Genomic DNA, 24,085 nt, shown 5'->3' on the forward strand with positions numbered 1-24,085 from the left:
TTTTCCCTCAGTTGAATGTAACTATTATTCAGCTATGCTGTGATTTATGGCAGAAGTTGCTTCCTAGCGCAGCAGTGAATGCCTTTGGATCCCTTCAGCACTAGGAAACCGGCTTTATCAGAAACCTGCATGGCACCGAATCACACGCATCCTTCTTGCTTTCTCTGTTTGTGGTGCAGCATTTCCTTAGCGGGTGGGATACCACTAGCTTCTACACAAGCACCCGTGCATTGGGGGGAACAATACTGCTTGATTTACAATCAAGCAGCTGCGTCCATTGCCAGCTGTTCCCCACACACAGCAGCGGCCCTGCGGCCCAGCCGTTCTCCGCGGGAGTCCGCAACCAGCCGCCAGAGACAACGCGAGCGGAAGCCGACCGCGCTATATATGCCTCCACCAGCTAAATTGGCCCAATTAGCTTGAACGCCAAGAGTGCTCCCTGCATTGCATCTCTCTTTTCTGCTTTTTTTACCGTCTTCACCTCCTCTCTCACTTTGTCAATTTGTAAATTCCAAGTATGCAAGACTAGCAGGTTGATTAGACTAATCAAGTCATCAATGTGGCAATTAAACCGTCTTATTGTTCATTGACTGAATGAAGACACAGAATAACATATTTACTCAAAAGTTCTGATTGTGTCTCCAGCTCCAGATTTGTCCCCCTAAACTTTATTTTATCGACACTGCACAGACATTTCAGTATGCATCGAAAAGCCGTCTGTGCCCCTTTTTCCGCTGAATCACCCTCCCTGCCTCGCTCTCCCACATCTCCCCCTCCCGCCAATCTTCTGCCTATCTCGCCATCAGACTAAAATATCTGTGATGAAGACATCTGCTGGACAGCTTGTCAGGGGGGCTGGAAATGGAAATCGAGAAACTGAAGGGATCTGAACGATCTGTCTGTGCCAGAATTACAGCCCACTTCATTACAGGGAGGAATGGACAGATATGGCATAAGATAAGGAAGGGAAAAAAAAATCCGCCATGTATTTCTGGCCCAAGCAACAGCGCTGCATTTATGCGAGCAGTAATACGAGCACTCCAAAAGCATATTAGATTAAGACAAATTGTTTAGACAGGCTTTGTGTGCTCCTCGTAAAATATAAAACAGAATAACACAAAAATGTGAATCATTTAACACTCTTTGACAGCTAAAGGATATTTGGTTTATTATCAAAAACTTGCAAGTAATTGAATGTTCAGATTTGTGTCCTCAATAAAACTGTTAACATAATTCTCCCCCGCCTCCTCTCTCTCGCTGTCTCTCTCTCGCTCTCTCTCCTGTGTGAAAACAGGAGAGCAGCTGATGAAGAAAAGACAAAACTAATCAGAAATTACGGGTGCCATTTCCCCGCTGCCACTCACCATTTCAGACAGTAACTGCCTCACTCCCTCTCGAGACTCCTACGAGCACACAAACACACGTGGACGCACACGAAGCATGTACACACTCTTTAATGTGAAAGTAGCATGAGTCACTTTCAGCCCCTTTCGGAGGAGGGGACTTAATTTGCGCTAGAATCAACTGTGTAAACTTGCAGCTAATAAAGTGGCGGCACACTGCAGAATAATCCTCGATTCCAGCACAAATGAAATACTGTTCTTATAATCCTAATTTTTATTCCCAGCAGCATCGACCCTGTATTTTTTTTTGCCAAACGCTAAGTAGTACAGTATTTTATTTCATTACGTCGGACTGGCACAATGATCCCCCATGCCACCTCTGTCAAGGCCATTACCAAAATTGCTTGCCAAATTAATTTATGTCGTACTCTCAATTTACCCCCATCAGTCGAAGAAGCATGAAAGCCGATTGGAGTCGTCTCCAGACAAAAAAAAAAAAAAGTTTAAGATGCTGTGGCAGAGTGCTTTTATTAAGCCCTGAGCACAACCTATGAATTATTAAGAACCTGGGTGTATCTATAGACCATCTAACCATTAGCCTGGGAGCGAAAGGCATCCTGGAGTACGTTCAAAAATACCTCATCCCTCCGCGCTTGCAAAGTCCTGACAGCGCTTCCTCGTGATTGAAGAAGTTTTTAAACCCAACCCCTCTGAATTTTTCAACAGCTGCAGCTGCAGTTAAGGCGCCATTAAAGCACAAAAGCCAAACTTGCACGGCTCTTCATAATAGATGACATAACAGGGTGTTTATCGGCCGAAATATTACGAGCACTTATTTAAAGGGAGACAACTTTGGAATGGCGCAGTGTGTGAAAGTGGTACAAAATGCACCACGGAGGCTAAAATGGACCTCGACAAAATGGACACCTGTGGCGTTAGTCCATCTACAGCAGGAGCTCACCGAGAGCTGAACCACATATTGCCACACCAGTGGGTTTCGATAATAGCAGCCAGTTTTCCTTTTCTGCAAGTAGCCCACATGAACATGGGGAGTCATTCAAACCTCACCTCAGTCAAACCTGAGCCGGTACATGGGAAGAGCCTGAAAGCAACTTAACAAAAAATTAGATTAGCAAGAAATTTGTAAACAGTTTAAAATTAATTAATAAATAAAAATAAGAAAATAACTTCAAGAAAGTGCTAAAAATATATATTTTCTTTCTACTCTTTGAAACCTCTTTGCTTGGTTTGAAAGGGTTGCTCACTGCCTTTTTAACTATGCTCAAAGAATTGTTTCAAAGGTTTAAATGAACGTTAAAGCATCTGAACTCAGTCACAAAACTACTGTCTTTCCAGGTTTCAAAGGGTTAATATTTAGGTTCAGCTCTAAAACAGGCTTGTTTGAAGCCTGTGTGATCATCTCAGTGCCCATCAGATTAGACTCCCAGTAAGGTCGCCATGCTCCCACATCTCAGCAATTACGTTGGCGAGTGCAACATTATCATAACGAACAGAAATGATAACCAGCTACTATGAAATTAACACCCAACTTGCCATATGTTGGAATTAACCTCCAACAAATGAAATGGAAATAAATTCCATCTCTGCAAATAATGAGAATTTCAATAGACACTGGTGAGGATTTTCCCCATCTCCTCTAAGGGGCAATTTCCCAGACCTCAGCCCTGTTCATTAGCCAGCAAGTACACCCACCAATGAGAGCAGAGCCTGTGTGGGCTGATGGAAATGGAGATGGATGTCTCGCCCGAGATGTAGGAGATTCAGCTCGTTCAAATGGCAGGTAGCTGCAAGCTGTCACCCCCACCCGGAAACCCCCATTTCTCCTCCACCTTCCCCATAACCCCCTTCCCCAGGGGCAGCATCCAAAGCCAGCTCCTTCTCCTAATTACCCATGGGCCCAAGAAACGCTCCAGCTGTTTGGAGAAGTGGGACCGTTGCAGAGCAGGAGGTGCAGCAGCAGCTGAGGAGTTGGGGTGGGAAACGGAGCCTGATTAAAAGTTTTAAACTGCCTTCGAAGACAAAAAAAAGAACATTCAGAAGTTTTGGAGGAAGAGACTTTCAGGTGGATTTAGAAAGGACTGAAATTCTTTTATTTATTTCTATCTTAATTTTTTAAATCTGTCCCTAATTTATCCGCACTTCCGCTGAGCATTCACTGCCGGGTCGTCTGACAACATCTTTCCGTCTGACAAGTATTCTCTGAGGACCAATGCATTTGAAAGACAGATTCATTGATCGTTTTGACTGGACTGTTTGGTGTACGGATTAAACGATTGGCAGTCTGACAACTGACAGACTGACACTGATTGATCGTTCAGCGCTTAACTGGAGTAGACCTCTGACAAACACGCAGTTTAAATTGCTTACAAATGGATTGATGGATTGATTGTCCTTGCCCGTTTTGCAAAAGTGTCATTTAGACTCACCGTCTCTTCCCCGGCGGTCCAGCGTTGTCTTGGCGGGGCCGGTGGAGATGTAGAGGAAGCCATCCATGAAAAGGGAAGCATCGGACAGGGAGGTGCTCTCCGACCATGGCTCGAGTCTGGGGAAATCTACAATAAGAGGGGGAGACGGAGTAAATGACACAGGAAATGGTTTCCCCCAATTAATGTAATGGTGGCAGGGCACCACTTTGATGCCTCTCTTGCACTCCTGTGTTTTCATTTCACCTCCACCTGCAGCTGAAAGTACCAATTTTAAATATGGTTTTCGCCTTACATGACCCCCAGTGAGTCCTTGAACAGTGTTATGAAAACCGTAATTTTGAAAATGTCAGATAAGCTGGGGCTTAGCAGGGCTAAGCAGTCTTTTATAGGTTGAGGAAAGTGGCATTTTTTAATTGAAATACATCAATTAAAACCCCATTCGATTGAACGAAAAAAGGATTTTAACAAAGCTGTGAAAAAAGGTCTGTAGTTATGATTATTATTACTACTATGGATGTTTGCATTTAGCTACATGTAGCAATGTACTCGCAGCTGTCATATGGATGTAATGGACTATAGTGGCCCTTTCTCCCTTGAAAAATAATAATTCATTCGGCTCACACAGTGCAGACCTCCAGTTATCACTTATTTAATGCACAAAAGTGACGTTTTCGAACAAGACAGGTCTTCATCAGATGTCTGAAGTGACGTTTCAAGTGTCAAAACGTCACTGGTGCATTAAGTAAGTGATAACTGGACCTCTTTTTACTTATTTTTCATGTTTGGTTCAACACCTGGATTGCACACTGAATATGCATCCATACTTTTACTTCTGTTTCCCTTGAAAAATCATTTATAATAGCTTCTAAACACAACCAGACATATTCAACAGAAATACAATCTGATCACAATTTGCCTCAGGGGGCTTCACTGACATACGACATCTCTCTGTCCTTGGACCCCCACAGTGACTGTGAAAAAAATACCTGAAAACACCCAATTTAAAAAATAGAGAAAAGGGAAACCTCAGGAAGAGCAACTAAGGAGGGATCCCTCTTCCCTACACAGACAGATGTGCAACAGATGTCGTAAAGAACAAAAAAATTACAGTAGCATCTGACAAAATGATACAAAAGACAGAGAGAGAGGTAAAGATGCACCACAGCAATAATAACAATAACATAACATATAACAACAGTAAAAGACAATATTCATAAATCTAGTTTATTATATAATGTAAATTACATGCATATGTTGTAGTTTATGTATGTGGCAAGAACAATCATATGTGTAATAACGGTGGAGGTATGACTAATAATAATGGAAACAATTGTAGGCGTCAGTCAGGACCAGGGCATCAGTGCAACCGTAACCCACGATCCTATCAGAGCCGCGGGCAGGACCACGGCAAATAAGATAAAATAATCACTTTGATGTCTACAACAACAAAGTGTATTCCACTGTTATTTATTTATAGACAAAAATCTCAAATACAAAAACCCATTCATTTGGAAAACAAAAATTTGTCTTCATGTCATCATGACAGGATTCCAGTGAGGATACTTAATCATCAGCCAAATACAAAATTTGATAAATCATGTGTGCAGTCCCACAGTGCCATTCAGCGGACACAGAGTCATATCTGCATTACTGCAGCAACAACATATTATCTCGAAATTATCCGTGAAGCTGTCACGTGTATTCATGGCTCAATGAGGCTCCATTGTTTAAGTGCCCTTGAGCAACACACTGCTGATGACTGTTGTTGCTGAACCTGAACTTTGACCTCCATGTGGTGTGTATTTCCCCACAGGCATCCATGAAGATGCACAGTATTATCTGTTTTTCCCACAGAGAGCATAAAACATGATCATACAAACTACTGTTTATTTAGTCATGACTATTAAGGCAAAAATAGCATGTTAACTCTTTGAACCTTGAACAAATTGGTATGATTTCTTTTAGAAACATGGAGAAAAAAGGCCATAAGCAACTTGGAATATTCCAGAAATTGCAAGAAACTATTTGATTTTCTAAATTATCATTAAAAAGCCAGGGGCAAACTGTCAAGGTAAAAAAGACAAAAGCTAGGGAAAGATGTACTTAATTTTGATTATCATAATTACATATTTTAAATTGTGTTACAGAATTAATATTCTTTAACAACTTTGGAAGGTCATTTCCTTATGTATTCTTTATTTTCAGGTCATTTTCTTGTCTTGTCAATTTATGGGTCATTTTTTCTTTTGTTACTAATTTCCCGCATCAAGCCAATTTGCTCAGGTTTTAAAGTGTTAAAAGCCACAAACCTTCATGTACTGTATCTATAAAAAAAATAGCTTTACCCTCCGTCCCTTCTTCATCTTTGTCCATGTAAATTAGCAGCCTTCCTCCCACATTTTTCTCCTTTTCTTCTACACCCCCTCTTCTCGTCCTTTATGCCAGCTTTGAGAGCTCCCCACATTCAACCTTATCGTTCTCAAATTCAATTAGCTTCAATTCTGGGGTTCAATTTTCTGCCAGAGCCTTGGCAATATCTTACAGATTTTATCTCCACTACCTCCAGCTCCCTCATCAAGCAAGGTAAAATAACTTTAATTGAAACCACTTTTAATTGAAGCGACATTTCCACCCTTTACTGACACCAGCGACGCCTCGTCACAGGGCCGCGTATCATCCAACTGAGAAAAACAATCAGTTCATTTAACAAGACAGCTCACTCTGAATATGTGCACGCTCTCTATGTGGATTGTGTCAAACTAATTAACTGTGTCCACACGCACATTATTAATACTTGAATAAGGTCAAATATTATGAATACATTATCATATTATTCTAAAAGAGTAAATAAAAAGGGTGTCATATAACATGTAAGCACCTAAATAAAATGTTTTAAAGTCTTATATTGCTAAGTGATGATAATAAGAGCCCATGAATAATATGAATAATCTTTAAAAGTCGGCTACTGTTTGTAAACAGTTTCCCCACTAAAGTGAAAGTAGGCAGGTTTCCATTAACCCTAAAAAAAACTGAAACTGCGAATATAAAATGCAACTGATAAAAACATTTCAATTAAAAAAAAAATCCCCACTTATCACAAAAAAGTTTTTTACACTTGCATGATTTGGTATTTCAGGTGATTACAAAAAAACATATTTCACAAAACTGCAAAAAAAATCTAATTCTGTTTCTTTGACTTTATTTCTCACCTCTCTTCTCATTATGTGCTAAATATGTACACTAAAAGATCATTTTTGAGTATTTTTTAGTCAAATCCTCTCTTTTCTATGGCGGAGTTAGCTTGTCAGGCCACATCACACTTGATTGGATACATTTATGTAACCACCAGATGAGTCATCAACAATATATTTACTTTTTTTGCATAAGGGATTTGATATAAAAATACTCAAAAATGTTTTTCTTCCAACATGGTAATTATAAATGACGACTATAAAAAAACAACAACAACAAATACACCACCATCCATGATCAGTCGAGCTCGTTGCAAATCAACAACACCCCCATATCTGGCCTGACACAGGCATTTTTATGCACTGTAACCATTTACAACAAGTGCAATATATTTCTGAAGCCATGCCAAGGAAGCAGGGCCAATCAGGAGCTGTGTGACATAAAGCCGGGGTGACATTAGGGTACAAACATCTGTAATTTCGCTTTGAATCTAACACGGACAATGTGTCTGCCAATAGCGGCACCATAAATACATGGAATCTGACAGAATTTAATCAGCAAACTGCAGGGAAGTGAGTCCAACACACACACACACACCAGCACACACAATAGTCGAAGCACTCAGGTTGGGAGAATGTAAATAAGCCAGTGGCTTGATGCTGTATCAGTTGTAACAAGGCTCTCTCTGTGAGCCGACTAAACAGTCCCTCTGGGCCCCTAAAGCTGGACTCTGTTAAGATGGGACTGTGATGTCTGTGGGGGCGGCAGTTGAGAAGTCTGGCCTGTGCTGATTGGCCCAGTCCCCAGTGAAGGGAGGTGACATGACAGAGTGTTCAATTAGCCATCTGGTCGCCCACGGCAATGGTCACAAAGTGGTCTCCGACAAGCAGTGGACAGCGGGGTATTCAGAGCCGTTCGCTCACAAAAACACACACACGGAGACAGTAACACAAATGGCAACATATGCAAGGCAAGCACAGATAGCATGTACAAGTCAGCGAAAGATAAAAGAGGCCAGAGGAAGTGTGAAAACAAACAGTCATTCACATGATTACAGAAAGAAATTTATTCAGCGCGCTGTTTAGCCAGAGGCCACACAAACACTTTTTAGCTAAAAGCGCTTCAAAATTAAAACCATCCACACACAGACACTCCACCAGGGAAAACGCCTTAATTAGAAAGACTTAAAAAAACACTCTGCAGCTGCTGGTGACCTCCTGACCCTCTAACAGCCCATCGTGAGTTTGTGCATTGGTTAAAAACATAAACAACGTCAACAAGCACTGCAGAAACTGGCAGAGCCTTTGCAATGTTGCTCACAACAGGGTGGAATGGAGACCCAAGATGAAACGTGGCCTCTGATTTAGAGTTTGTGTATATGTGTGTCTGTGTTCATCTTTTTATTATCCACACAGAAAGCCTGCTGGATAAATTTTTAATGTGCCGCGAGATTCAGAGATTGGAGGCGTCAAGGATGCTAGGGTGGCAACAATAAAACTTCTTTGCCTCCAAATCCGTGGTGTGTCATTTAGGAAGAAGCGGAATGATGTCGACAGTGAGAGGCAGCGCTGCTTAGCTTGGTTTTACAGTACAATGGCCTCCTGGGTAGAGTGAAGAAGCGCCATAAAACACAATTTACATGTTTACATTGCTCTGTTTACAGTTTAGGCATTAGCTGATGCTTTTATCCGGCAATTTACAGTGTGATGGCTGGCAGGGGTTCACTGTCTTTGCTGCAACACACACAAGTTGTTTGGTGCAGAAATCCAATTTGAACCTTAAAGAGACTATTTGTAGAATTTTTTTTATGAGTTTTGCATCTTACAAATAGTTTTCATGGCAGAAGTTTTTGTTTGGGGACAAGTATGACACTGCTTTCTTCTGGGAGGCCCTAAAGTGGAAAACTGTTTAGGAGCTGTTCCTTAGCCACTGCGGTGCTTTCAAAGCGAGCGGCACATATAAATACAAACATGCGTCCCACCAAAGTTCAGCAAACAGCAGCACTTAGATCCAGTGAGGACACTGCTTTAGTGGGTTTCAAACACAAAATGTCTTCATATAGGCACAGTTTTAGTCTTTTTAAGAGACTTACTTGACACTTGAGATAAAATCAAAAGACTTGAAACTACTTTCTTGTTTGCAAGGTCATGAGATCACATGAGATCATGATAACGCGCAGGAGTCCTGCCGTGGTTTCCCACATAGTCTGCCTACTGTAAAAATCTTTACCAGAGGACACATTTCTGATTTTGCCCAGTATATATACTGTCATATCACCCAACCTTAATGGGAATCTGATCTCATATGTTTTTCTTAAGATGGAGTATAAACAGATCTAACATATCTGTGGGTTGTTACCAAGGCCAAGTAGCAGATGGAGTTCAGTTGTTAATGTTAACCACCTGTAGCGTTTAGGAACCAATTACCAACTTGTCTGTCCAGTCAGAAGGAGACCAGTGGCACCAACACAGAGGGACATATCCAAAGACTGAAACTTCTTTTGTGTGTTAATAAACTGCTTGTTGGCCAAACCAGCCCTCTGTGTTGCCCATTTAAGCCGCAGACCTGGATGTGACAGCAACACTGGCAAAACCGTCAGTGTACCTGTTAAATTAGCCGGCGAGATATGAAGAACAGACACAAATTGGGATTTTGAGCTTGGGGGCCAACTAAGAGACTATAATTTATATTTCTGTTTAGTTTCAAAGTTATAACTCATTTGATTTCTAACTGTTCCCATTCCAGTAGTAAGGGAACACAAAACATTGTCATTGAAGTACCTCACAAAACCTCAGTTTAAAGAAAATCTGAACTATTCCTTAAAGCAGTGTGAAAAATGTTTTACATCAGACCTTATAATATATACATATTTCACATTTTTTCATCTATGTTGGCTTATGTAGCCTACAGAGTGTAACATATGGGAACATACTAGACATGAAAAATGATAAAGGAATCTAAAAATATACAATAAACCACCTCAGTGGAAGCCTTTGACTATAAGGGATAGATCCATCATCGAAGCCACCCTCAGGGGCTCCTAAGATGCGTCGAGACACTGCCCTGGAGAGCTGCCATTGGCTTTTTTATAATGAAATCTGGGATGGAGATATGTAAATGAATGCTCCTGCAGAATCCCAGGGTGTTTTGGGGCGAGCAGGTGTGAGCGGGACGGAGAAGCCCGCAGAGGCCTGCATGCATGCACTCAAATGTACGCAGAGAGAAGGAGCTAATGAAGTGCTGGATGTCCTAATGCTGCAGCTACAAATGAGCTGCGGTGGAGAGAAGGGACAGTGAGGAGGTTCTAAGAGACGCAGGCTGACAGTTTTGTTTTGATACACGATATCCAGGGGAAATGGAGGGTTTTCCTATTTTTATTTCGACAAACTGGGAGCGCGATTCACACTGTGAAGAGACGCAGCTGCTTTGTTTTCTTCACACTAAGAAATACTCCAATTTAGACTTCGGTTGTTAAGAGGATTGTTCAGGGTGACGATTGTTTATTGCCGGCTTATCCTACTTTCCCACTGGAGGGAGAGTTTTTGAATTTGGAGAAGAACCATGTTTGCCATCATATTATTCAATATAAATACTGTTTACAGAACCATGTGGTGGTGGAATGAAGGCCTGACATTCACCTGTGTTGTGCTTTATAAGGTAAAACTAGTATTACTGCCTAGCAGTGGTATGCCTCCACAAACCAGTCAAGTTGCATTTAGAGAATACATCCACGTCTTTGAAAACACGGCACCAAATTTAATTTAGTTCATTATGGAATCCAAGCAAATGTTTGTGCCAAATTAAACAAATTCCCTCAAGCAGTTCTCGAAATATCCAGTTCACCATAAGGAGACGGATGCAGGGTCACACTGGCCTTGACCTTTAAATTATGATCACCCAAATCTAACCAGTTCATCGTTGGGTCCAAGTGGATGTTTGTGCCTAATTTGAAAAAATTCCGTCAAGTCATTCTTAACATATCACACTCTTGAGAATGGGACAGCCAAGCCAAAAACACAATGCCTCCAACCATGGCCATCACTGGCACTGAGGCATAATAAAAGGAGAAAACTAAGAGGAATACACATAATGCCATGACAGCAAACACTGCTGCAAACAGATGAAGTACTTACATGTGTCCTCATGTTACCCTGCATGTGTGGAACTTCAACTGTGCCCCCAAGCTGAGGTCTCTAAAACTCTACAACAACTCCGCTCTCTGTTTTGCCCTCGATATTGGCTGCTAGCTCCTTTTATTCTTCTCTCTATCTTCACTCTGTCAACAGTGCGCTATACAGCAGGGATGGTGTCATGTGGGTATTGAATTGTTCCCGGTCTCCGCCAGACATAACAACTGAAAAAGTTCAATTTTTGTTTAATCAAAATTTTCACAAGTCTTTTTTCTGTTTGCTGGAAACTCTTGGGGGCTGCATGCACAAAAACAATGGAGACGCGACTTTCAGCAGCTTTGTGTGAAGTGACAATGTGTCCGGCTGTAGGAAAATGTCAAATAGGGAATTTGGACAGTGTTTTGTGCGAAGCCTTATAATCTTATTCAGCACCACATAATAGTCTGTTTCTTCACTGTAGTTTGACAAATTGTCCTTATAATTATGTTTTTATAGTATTTTAAAACCAGCTTTTAACCCTGCAAGAAAGGATTCCAGTGTACATATTGTCACCTGTACAGCAGTGTTGAAACACACACAAGTTCGATCAAGCTGTAAATTACACACTTGGGATCAGTCAATAATTCTCAGTATCATGCCTCATAATTTAATGTACAAAAGTACTTCATTTCTGTGTGTAGTGATATAACCCTGTAGCTTCTTTGCAAAGTTACAGAATATTGCCAACTGAAGAGAAGATGATGACTGGCATTTGTTTCCAAATTTAACTGAATAAAGCTCTGAATGAATGCTATCAAAATCTCATCTAAGGTAGGTATTACGAAACCAAACAGAACATTGATGTGTGGTGATTTTACAACACACCAAACTGCAGTGAAGCTTGAGTGCAAGACTTTAAAAGGGATGTTTCACTGTTTTTTAACCAGTATTGTATCAAAACAATGTGGTTAGTACATGTAAATGAACTGTTGTTATATTCCCTTCATCTAGCCAGTGACGATATCCCCCTGTCCCCCATCCACAGGATTACGCTACGTAAGGCAAAACGTCAGCACTTCTCTCTCAAACTCGGACCGAAATCTGATTAAAGGGTAAAACTTAGCAGAGCTGATCAAATATTTATCAAGATTATGTTACTGCAATGCCTATTTCTTGCCTTAAATGCCGTGTTTAGCTGTAATAGTGAGAGTTTCTGAACAAGGAGTGAAAACGAAGGGTGAAAAAAACTGCGATAACGGTATAACTATGCAGAGCTAAGCAAATACAAACCAAGATTCTGTAACTTTGTTGCCAATTTCTTGCTTCAAATGTTTTCAGAAACATAGTTTAGCTTACAGTTTAATGTTCTAAGAGATTGTTTGTCACCAGCTGGCTGCAAAATGCAGAAAAACCTGCACGTACATCCTATTTTTGGTGGAAAAAGGGACATTTAAGGAGCAGCTTCCTTGTGGTCACATTGCTTTATAGTCCCCACAAAAAAAAATAAAACAAAATAAAGTCTGTCTTGGTGTCTTAGTCCAGGCAGCACTCGAACATCGTTCCAAATTAGTCCACACTGAGTTTGAAAAGGATACTGAATATTAACAGATTTTCTACTGTTTAACAACCTGTTTTCTAGCACCTTTGTGACATTCAACATGACACACAAGTTAAAAAATCATAAGGGCACCACTGCAGAGCCGTGCACACAGCTCTGGTCTACTGGCAATGGGAAAGGAGTCGCCTATTTTTAGCAAGTGTTTCTGCATTAAAAAAACCTGCATATGCACGCTAATTTTGGTGGAAAAAGTGATATTTAAGGAGCAGCTTCCTTGTAGTCACACTGCTATATAGTCCCATCCTGCTGCAGTGACTGTTGACCCTGAGGCAAGATCTCCATTGCAGCCGAGGAACATTGTGCATCTGTCACAGTGGCATTTGGGTTCTTGCTAACCTCCCTGACCCGTCCTTCTTTCCTGCAGTAGTTGGTCAGTTTAGTTGGACATCCGTCTGTATAGGGAGCCTCTGGTTAGCTCCATATTGTGCGTTTGTTAATGATGAAGCCACAACCCCTGAACACATAATGAGTGTATACACCGCCTGCATGCTACACATTTCAGATGGACAATACCATACGCGTGAATGTGTGTGTGTCCGTCTGTCTCTCTCGATGTGCGTCTTCTAGCACACCTCCAAGTAATGGCCATAACCATGGCAACCAGGTGACCCATGCTAGCAATTAGGAGTCCCTAACAGGCTCAGTGCCAGCGTGTGTGCACAGATGCGGCGCATACATTATGTAAAATACCGTCCCCTAGAATTCTCCCCCCGGCCCCAGCCAACGGCCTCTCTCGCTCCTTTAATCTAACACATTCCTATCATCAGCCCCGTGTGCAACCACACAAACAAAACACACCCGTCACGAGGAAGCCGCACAACACAGCACATCTGTGCCGAGCCTCCGATGCCGGTTACACGAGGTGGGTAATACAAAGGAGAGTTGGGGGAAAGGAGCAGAGAGTTTTTTTTTTTTTTTAACCTCAAAACTCGCTGGCTTCAAATTTGTGGGTTTTTCTGCCTTCATTTCCTATTCATGGCAGCGGAAAAAAACCTCCCACTGTGCTTTTATAAATGTGGCGGCGCAGCAGTGAGTGTGAGTTTTAAACATGATTGGCTCGTTAAAGTATAAAGACAATGGGCTGAATATATGTGGCGCCGATGGTTGTAAAAGTCCAACTTGCACACCTAGTTTAAAGGCCTTCTCACAGATTTATGTGAGTGCGTCAGCTCCTTTTTCAGGTCTGTCCAGGAGAATATATGAGTTATTCTGTTTCATAGCTACTTTTAGTTGTCTAGCACCTCACCTGGCTTCAACACTGGCCCTGGAAAAGTTTCCTGGATACTGGCTGGAACTCTTTTTTCCCTTTGTTACTGAATAAAAACTGTTTACAGTAATTGTGTAAAAAAAATACATGCAGATGCCAAAAAGCCAAAACATGAGAGATTGATTTAACATTGTGTTTGCCTGCATGCCTGGCTCACTCGCTTAAAAGCTACAGTAGTAAGCAAGTATGACTTCCAAAAAAGAAGAGCAAAGTGCTATCTAACTACATTCAAGCCAAATACAGGACTGATGCATCCACAGTGTTGGAACCAAACATTGGTGGATTCTGACACAATGGGCTCCCTAAGCACCATAATGCAAAAGCCCCCCCCCCCCCCCCCATGAGCAAGAACCACAGTCTTTGTGATGGTTTTGACTCTTCAGAATCATTTAACGTGTCTTTTGGTAGTTTGGTGTCTATTGGGGCCACTTTGTGTCTCTTTTAGGTAGCTTTGCTTCTTTGTGGTCATTTTGTGTCTTTTTTGGTTGTTTTGTATCTATTAAAAAACTATTAAGTGTCTCTTTGCAGATTCTTTGTATCTCCTTGTGGTCTTCTTTTATGGGGATTTTGTGTCTCTGTGGTTATTTGTGTCTCTGCAATTATTTTGTGTCAGTTTTTGGACATTTTATGACTCTTTGACATTACTTTGTGTCTGTTTGCAGTTCCTTAGCATATCTTTGTTGTCTTCCTGATCGGGTCTGTTATGATAGTGTTCTGTGATTTTTGGTTGTTTTGTGTCTTTTTTGGTTCCTTTGCATCACCTCATGAACTATCTGTGTCTTTTTTGAGGTATTTTTGAGTGAAATCGCTGAGGAAGCTAATTTTTAGCCCGGGACATGCAGCATCAGCCTGTATGAAGCCATCAAGTGCATATTTAGCAAATACATTTGGAGCTGGACTCGCCCTGAATGGACTTTGGACCATACGCTAATGATTCAACAAATAGGGCCCATACTGTTTTAAATTTTAAGTGATACATTTAGCTTTGTTGTGGATGTAAACTGCTAAAATGTGATAATGAGGCACCCATAGTAACTTACCAGAGAGTTTGTTCTGGTGCAGAAACTCCATCTGTAGCTTCTGTCCAGCGCGTTGAGCCAAGAGATACGGGGTGGAGGAGGTCGGATCCCCGGTGGCGCACATAACATCTGCCCCACTGAACACCAGTGCCATGGTCTGCAGCACGTCAGGCAACACCACAGCTGCACACAGCGCCTGCACACACATACAAAAAAAGGAGCACATGAAGAGTTTCTATGTGCTCGGTCTGTTATGGGTCTCATGAGGTCAAGACCATTTATACAGTTTGTCAATAATACATGTGTGGGGTAAAACTGGATTATTAATTTTGACATATGCGTAACTCAGATTCCCGAGGCTGATTTGTAATGGCCGCACATCTTATTCATGCAAGTCCACCTGTCACTTAACGTTTCCTGCTGTGATAGACTAATAAAAGACTGAATGAGTGCAGTCGCGGCTCATTGCATTTCTAAGTAGCTTCCTACAGCTGGATTAATACCTTTAAAAATTTCACATCCCAGACAATGAACCAGTGAAAATCCCTGGAAATGCGAGCGTGGTCTCACTTCCTTGTGTAGGAGGAGCAGCTTGCCGTCGCTGTGTGTCTGTGTGTGTGTGTGTGTGTGTGTGTGTGTGTGTGTGTGTGTGCATACCAGGTTGATAGAGGACAAAGAGTCTATAAAGCGGCGTCAGAAAACCATATAAAGTTTAGAATTGAGTTCCGCCCGCTGATCTCAAAAGAGAAGTTAAAATAAGATCAAACTTTAATACTCCCTGTGGGAATCATTAAATCTATAATCCCTGTGAAAAAGGAATATAGCAAATAAGAACAGGACAAATGGGCCATATTAAATATAATGAAACTAACAGTTTCGGAGGAGAGGAATGTACGAATAAAGGCATGAATTACAATGAACTGAGCAAATAACAACAGCAGAGCATGCTGAGGCAAAAGGGAAATACATGGAGCGAATGCTACGTTTGAAAGCAGTATGCGAGACGTGTATAGTATAAAATTGACAAAAACAACAAAGCAAAACAAAATATATAACTAATGTGACAGATCAAAGTAATGAGGGGTTTGAGTTAGTCCCACACTGCACAATATTTAACAAAAAAGCTCAATGTGAACCGTGGCACATATTGTAAAATATAAATAGTTAGTTATAGACTATGTAAATAAATGATTTGTGTAATTTCCCTGAAATGCTGTCATGCAACACTGCAATTTTAAACTGCCAAGTAAAACATAATAAAAAATATATTATAATTAAAATGTATTAAATCTATGGTGAAAGTGGCAAAAGTTATACAGTATGTCAAAATAGAGAATAATACTGTCAGTTTATATCGAAACAAAGTGTATCTCCCCATTAGTCCTCATTAAGACTAAGTATAATTCTGTTTGATTACAGTTTTAAACTAACGATAAGCTACAATATAAACTTGGATACAGTCATTTTAAATCTGACAAAGGGACTTGTTACTTGCTGCTAACTCTAGAAGTATCTACTCTGTGTGCAGGAGAGGCTTTTGGTTAGCATGTATACACTGGTGTGCAGATACCGCAGGCTCTCGTTGGTCTTTCGTGAGCGCACATACGTGAACGTGGCTCCAACACTTGGAGCCTCAGGCTACAACAAGGCACCAGTGATGTTTTTCAAAACAACTTGGCACGTTGGGGCTTCAGGATACTTGGATTACTTATGACGAGCATTATGGAGACATCTCATGGTTTTGAAACTTAAATGGAGTTTAGAAGCAATTCTAAAGTGGAAGAGTGGGCAATGGGAAAAGTTATACATTTTTAAAACGAAAATGTATCAGTGTGGGTGTATCCAAAGGCTTCAGAAATCCCCTTCAGAGCAGCAGAAAGCATCATAAAGGTGTCAGGTGTAAGTTATTTCAAATTGTGGATTAAACAGATTCTGTGTTGAACATTTTGTGTCATTTAATCCCAGATACACACCAAATTTAGTCAAAAAGGAAAGAAACCCAGGGAGGAGCTGAGTTGAACAAACAAAAAAGTGGGCTGTGATTGGCTGAAACTCCTGTGAACCAAAGACATCTCAGAAACTTCTATATAAACTTTAATAACTCCTTAGAGGAAGAATAATTTCAAAAACTGGCACCAAGAGAAAAAGAAGAGAGATACTATTTATTTCATATTATACTTTGTGTATGCCTTCCTGCCTCTCTCCTTTTACAAAAGCACTTTGGTACTTTAGCCTTGACTTATTCACAAGACAAGAATCGATTGCAGCCGCTGATAGCACCATGAATTGTGTATCACTCGCAAGCGATATCTGCCCCATCTCAAGGTCCGATTCACAAAAGATATTGTACTAAGGATATTGCAGTGCAATTATCTGTGTGGCAAAGTATCAATGTTGCCTTTGCACTGAGAACATAGTAGGCAGAACATTGGAGCAAAAGGAAAACTGAAATTTTCAGATTGTGAGCTACAGGTCCTGACCGACAAGGTGCAGAGGCATCTCTTAAATCTTCAAGCAAGGAGGTTGTATATGACAGATATAAACCATATTTGGTTCAGGCTGGGCATCACACCCCTTATAAATGTGCTTCAGTTGCCACAAACTCCCTAAAGATGCTAATAACTTAACTGTGAATAGCTGTTAGCACTGGTCTTTGGGAATTGGGCTATTTTTTGCAATGACACTCATTTTTACAATCAGGGGCCACTTTGGTACCAAATGTGAGCATTTTATCTGTTTTAAATACATGGAAAAAGCACAGGAGCTCTGAGATGCTGATTGCTTTGTAGTCTAGTTCTGGGTACAGTTTCCAAATTTGCCTTTAAATGTTCAAATAGCACAAAAGCTACAAGACACTATGTGCTTTGCAGCGCACTTAAGGGTGCATTTTACTCTTAGCGGGTGCACTGAGAATTACACGACTTCTTTTCATCATAACTGAGCAAGTTTAGTGTCCACAAAAGCAGCACCATTCTTATCCGAATTTGCCTGAAAATGTGCAAATAGCACAGAAGCACCAAGACGCTATTTGCGTGGCAGCACATTTATCGGTGCATTTTACCATTTGCAGGTGCAATGAGAATTAAACAATTTCTTTTTGTCATATATGGGCATATTTAGTGGTTGCAAAACCATATATCGTTTTTCGGATTTGTCTGTTCTTTACAGCATATGGTGGTCATTAAGAGAACTGTTTTCTTTCAGCCCCTTTGCACTGGTTTCAGCATTCACCCATAGGACTTCCCCAGGACCCTGTTTAACAGACTTTTGTCTCGCTAAAAACATGAATTCGTCCTTCAAAAGAAGAAGAAAGAAGTACGTATATATAGTGTCTAGCCAAGCAGACATGCTTTGTTAGAACTATTCACCTGTTTCACACAGTGGGCCACCTAAGTGAGGAAAGATTAGAGAGTCAGAAGAATACAGTCTGATGGAGGAAAATATTTTCTTTCTCTCTCTTTGTCTGTCTCTTCCTATCAGTCCAGTCAATTGATGTGACATTGTGCACGATGACCCGCAACAAAGTGGATCAACAGAGGAGTCGAGTGGCAAATGGCGGAATTTCAACGAGCAACCTCTCCTTTCATCGGACTCAGAGCGAGTCAGTAAGCTGCATCGATCTGCCACAAACAAGCAAGATCTGTCTGAAAGTGAGGCCTGGCAAAGCTGCGCATATACACACAGGCAAAGCACACACACAAACAAAGCACCTGTCAATATAACCTGCCCGCCCACATAAGGGACCGCCACTGAGGTAAAGATGCGTGTGTGTTCCTGGCACATTTATTTCTATCTGATGTGCACAAATTCTGCAAAAAAAGCATTTATCAACAAAAAAGAATGTGTATAAGAGATATGATTTATTCATTTGCTTCCTTTGTCTCACCCACACTTGTGCACATGCAAGACGGGGTCAGATTACGGCAAAATACTCCCATGCAACCTGGCCTTATTCTGTATCATCTCTGGAAATGACCCTCCGTGTCATAGCAATTACTGCAGCCACTAGAGGGTTTATGTGTGTGTCTGCAAGTGTGTAATGATATAAGAAGGTCCTTTGACACCCCCCTCTCTAGGTCATGTGGCCTGCGGAGACTCTGTGGAGGTCACGGGGATATGAGCTCCTAATGGGGAACATGGGACTAGAAGAAACAGAGAGGGCGGGATAAAGAGAGAGCGAAAACATCTCAACGGAATAAGCACGCACAGCTGAAATTATACGAGACATATTGATGCAGTCAGGTATAAATCACTTCACTACCTTTTTATTTTCATTTCATTACTCGAACTGACACTTTAAACGGTAATTTACTCTATGTGTTGAGTGAGTTTCATGACCCTTGTGCCTATAAAACTTGTTAAAATGCCATCGCGTGATTTCAAAATTGCATGAATGTCAATGAGGAAATTGCTGGTATCATTGTCTTTGTTCCAGAAGAGACTCCCAGAGGAATAGGTTTTATATAGCTTTTATTTTTTTCATATTCATACTTGTGTAATGGTAAGTAAGTGTGACACAGAAGTGGAACGTGTCCAATGAGATTAGACTCAGTGTCCTTGTTTATGTTAAAAATACTTTTTTTGTGTGTATTTCTTTTTTTATAGGTTGCTTGTGATTTATTACTTTTTGTTAAGATAAATGGAAGTGATTTAAAGAGTGCTGATTTTTTTTAGCACTCACGCACACACATAAAGGCCCAAGAGCCAGAAGAAAATGTTGGCACTGTACATTTTTGTAAAACATTAATGTCACATTTGCATCTTTCAAATGTATCATATCAACACTTTAAAGGTGTTTTAGTACATGAGCTGACTTTGTCATTGAGAGGTGAACTGTCAAGATGCCTGCCAAGCTGCAGACCAACACACAATAAAACCGGTTGTAAATTAGCAAGTTATTGCTGTGTTTTTAGCAACTTTTTGGGCACCAAACGTGGGTGTTTTGTAGCCAGTCGTCACTGTTTTTTTATGAGACAGAACCTTTCCTACTGTGATAGTGGCAACAAAAACTGTTCTGTTTTTTTTTAACAAAGACATGTCTGTGTTTTCTGTCGGTATAGTGCCGCGAAAAGCTGTTATTTTTTTTTAGCAAGACAAATTTGTGTTTCCTGCCAGGAAATTGGAACAAAAAGCAGTTTATTACTGAGACATCACTGTGTGTCTCACTGGAACAGCAGCACAAAAAACAGTTGTTATTTCACCAAAATATCTCTTTCTAGTCGAGATGGTGGCATGAAAAGTGGTTATTTTTACAGAGACATCGCTGCTTTTTCTGCTACTAGATTGACACAAAAAGCTGTTGTCTTGTTAAATAACAACCATTTTCCTTGCCATTAACACAGCTGGAAATGGAACAATAACATCACTGCATTTCCAGCCAGGATAGTGGCACGAAAATTGTCCGTTTTATTTAAGATGTGTATTTCCAGCTACAAAAGCAGTTGTTTTGCTGCTTTTTCTACTGGGATAGTGGCATGAAAGGTGGCTGTTTTTGCCAACACAACGCAACATTTCCTGGTGGGATAGGGCCCCCAAAACGAGTTATTATAAGCCAAAACATGATTGTTTCCTAACCATAACCGAGTGCTTTTTGTGCCTTAACCAAATGTAAACCACAGCACTAAAGTTTCAACGTATCCCTGGTTTGCAGCGATGTACAATGCCAACATTTATTCTGGTGCTTGGTTTGCACACATACATGTTGAGTCACGGTGTGTGCAGTAGCTCTATGACACATTGATCCCCATCAAATCTGTTGAGCCCATTTATAAAGGCAGACTAGACACAGAGAAAGCAAACACAACCACCCACTTCCACTCTTTTCCTCTCTCTTTCTCCCTCTTACACACACACACACACCCCTCTCCACTGGCCAAACGCTTTTAGGCAGCCACACTCTCTTTGTCACACTTCCTCTCCTCCACCATCCTGCAAAAACACTCCCACTAGAACAGCAAATTCACACATCCTTAGTGGTGCAGCACACATGTTCACACGCCTGTACACACTACACACTCCCACATACACACACGCAAAGGCCAGCAAAGCCGCAATAAAACCAACCCAAGCGTTTCTGTTGTGGATCCTAATCCACTTTTCCACTTAGCTAGCTAGTATATCTCTTCCTTACTCACCCCCCCACACCTCCTTCATTCCCTCTTTCTCTCCACATCTCCATCCCTCTCTTTCTACTCAACAAAACAATACGAGGAGGCTGATCTGCGTAAACGCTGACGCAGGTGGAAACAGTTTGGCGGCTCAGTGCTTTGTGCTTTTAAGACCCTCTCTTTTAGGGGAAGCCAAAGAACAGGCGCTATTTTTTTGCCGCAGCAATAAACCCACAACCACAAACTGGCAGAGGAGGCCTTAGCGTCAACCTGCTTGCTCTCGAGATCGATGCGACGTCCCTTTTGGCATTTTCAGAGTTATAGCGCGGTTTTACTGATGGTCAAAGGGTCATAAAAATATGGACTTTTTCAGGTGGATTACAGCTGGCCGAGTGTTGCCATGTACCGTGCTTTCTTTCTCTAAGTACAGATGGACCTATTGTATGTGCTCACTTATCACCGCAGGTTGGTGAACTTCAGCTGCACTTTGCTCCAACCTTAAGAGAAAAATACTTAGGTAACTATGGGAAGAAAAATATATCCAAGGTCTAAAGTGGAAATATTAGTTGATGTTTCCCACTGTGCAGGTAGCAGGGGGTAACACTGCTTACTGTGGCTAACATATAACCAGCTCCAGATGTAATTTTTCAGTATTTTATGATTAAAAGAGCGAAAAAAAAGAGCTATAAACTAGACATAGTGCCACACGTTTGTAAGTCTCTGCCCACCAGTCATGTCGCACTTAACATTTACATCCATGTCTGTGAAAACATGGATGCTTCACACAGATTTCCCCCCTGGCAGCACAGAAGATCTTTACAAACAGTTTTTGGAGTTATGGCCAAAAAACATGTTTTAAGAGGTCACCGTGATATTAACCTTTGACCTTCACCGATCAGATTCTAAAGTTAAAAGTTAAAAATGCTTAAATTTAGCATTGAATATGTGTAAATAATGGCATCAACCTCAAACACTGCTGCAAAAAATCCATTAGCCATAACTGAGCACGGGAATGACCATAAACCTCAATCATGATGTTCAAAGGCCACATTCACGACTTTCAATATTTGAATAGGCGCCTGATTAAAAGACAACGTTTATAGCATATACATTTTACAAAAACTTGGCCCACAGTGCTGAAGTACATCCTAAATTAATTTTCAGGTTCCCAGCCTTCATATAATGTTCACCACTTCTATGTGGCATCTACTGCTGACCTGCTCTCTCACTCTGAATACCCCCTGCCCCCCTTGAAAAAGACAAAAATGGGTCTGTGGAAGGAAAGGGTGGACTGTCTGTCAGTGTAATATAATGTTAGTAATCAACTGGAGAGGTTTCATGTTGATATTATTTAGTTTTTTTACTCTATTCCCCTGTAGTGTCTACTCTTAAAACTAAAAGTCTGCAACGATTTTACAGCAGTAGATAGGTAGAAAATTTAAAGATATGATTGTCGTTTGTTGCAAGCCAATTTTATGCAACGTAACACAGCTAGGAGCTATGCCTATGTTTTTCAAGTGGCTGCTTTGACTGCAGATATTCTGACATATCCAGTCAGGTATACACACTGAATTTTATGCACACATTGGACAGATCCAATGTATTCTTGATATGAAATGCAGTACCAGTTAGAGAGAGCAGCACTCAAAAAGAAAAAAAAAACTTCTGCCACAAGTCAACAGACTGATGTGTGCACTTAAATGCACAGTCAATGAAACACTAACCCCAACTGTAGTGTTGAGGATAACTTGACAAAGCAGCGACGGAGTCAGCAAGTTGTAGATCTACCATATTTGCGGCACATCTGCTTTTCTTGTTTACAGAGAAAAGCAGAAAAGACCTGCACAGATGTATACAATACACAGTTGTAGTAAGCAAACCAGTTTGGCATATGGTTGGAAAAGTGCTTTGAGTGGGTGTAGAATCAGAGGCAAAGCATTTTCTCCTCCCTGGTAAAAAAGTGATACTCTATGGATGGTTAAAAAAGAAAGGAACATCTCTGACACCATTTTACAGGAATTATGGCAAAATACCTAAAACAAATATTGTGTCTATAACGTCAGTTTTTAGTGTTTTTAATGTGTATTTATACGTTGTACCCAGTTGAGCTGCTCCAGGTCATCAAAGCCCTCCAGGTCCCTGCAGTACTTCCTCTCTCTGTACTTCCTGCGGATGAACGTGGCACGCTGCTCCGCCGAAGCCCCGCTGTAGAGTTCCTCCTCCAAGGGAAGATTAGCAGCCCAGAAACTGTTAGCGTTCTGGTTCCCGACCTCCAGGAAGAGCTGAGGGTTAAAGGGACACGCAGGAAGACAAATGCAGGTGAGAATCCTTTGTAGATGTATTGGCAGGATTTAAAACTGCGTGCATGAGCCTCCACATTCAGGGTTTAAAATCAACATCTCCAAAGCCCTGAATAGATATCGTCTTGGCAATAACACCTATTTTGTTTCACGGTGTTACTTATTTAATTTTACTTTAGTTTATAAACACTTTGAATGTAAGCAAAAAAACTTTAGTTAATTTTAAGAAACGGGACGCCACAAATCCAGGATGTGTCAAACAGTTTTGACAGTCAGTGCGTTTACATGATATTGGAAAAAGTCAAATTATTTTGCCTAAAACTGGACTTTTAAAATAAATGTAAACCAAAATGTAGTCCGCCTGAAATCGTACTGGACTAACACCCTAAAAATTCGATTGGAAGTCGAGCTATTCTGACGAGTAAAGACCTCTGTCAAATTTTAACTGGACTTGGCGTTCTGCACGTGCTCCTCGTCGTCCCACCGGCCTCCCTTAGTGGTTAGGGATAGGAACTGTTTATTATTTATGAGGCAGGAAGGGGTGCTGCAAAACAGATCAGTCATTTTTTTTTTTAATTTGGCACTGAGGAGGGACTTGTATTTTTGATTTTGGCTTAGGTGAGAGACATAAAACTTGAAAAGGTAAGTGAAAAGAGTCCCACAACCCCAGCATGGAAGCTAAG

The 24,085-nt window shown here is 41.0% G+C and overlaps 1 protein-coding gene across 4 annotated transcripts in view; it reads right to left on the bottom strand.

Annotated features, from left to right (window-relative positions):
• The window catches only part of arap2 (ArfGAP with RhoGAP domain, ankyrin repeat and PH domain 2), a 141,454-nt gene that overhangs the window by 49,929 nt on the left and 67,440 nt on the right, over positions 1-24,085 (bottom strand). For all 4 annotated transcript variants that reach the window (XM_042511854.1, XM_042511851.1, XM_042511853.1 and 1 more), the window contains exons 13-15: positions 23,202-23,384; positions 15,017-15,191; positions 3,791-3,916 (exon numbers count right to left, since the gene is read on the bottom strand). In XM_042511854.1, coding sequence (XP_042367788.1) covers positions 3,791-3,916; positions 15,017-15,191; positions 23,202-23,384 — 484 coding nt within the window. The remainder of the gene's footprint in view (positions 1-3,790; positions 3,917-15,016; positions 15,192-23,201; positions 23,385-24,085) is intronic.

The sequence above is a fragment of the Plectropomus leopardus genome, chromosome 23 (assembly GCF_008729295.1).
Source record: "Plectropomus leopardus isolate mb chromosome 23, YSFRI_Pleo_2.0, whole genome shotgun sequence".
NCBI classification, from domain to species: Eukaryota; Metazoa; Chordata; class Actinopteri; order Perciformes; family Serranidae; genus Plectropomus; species Plectropomus leopardus.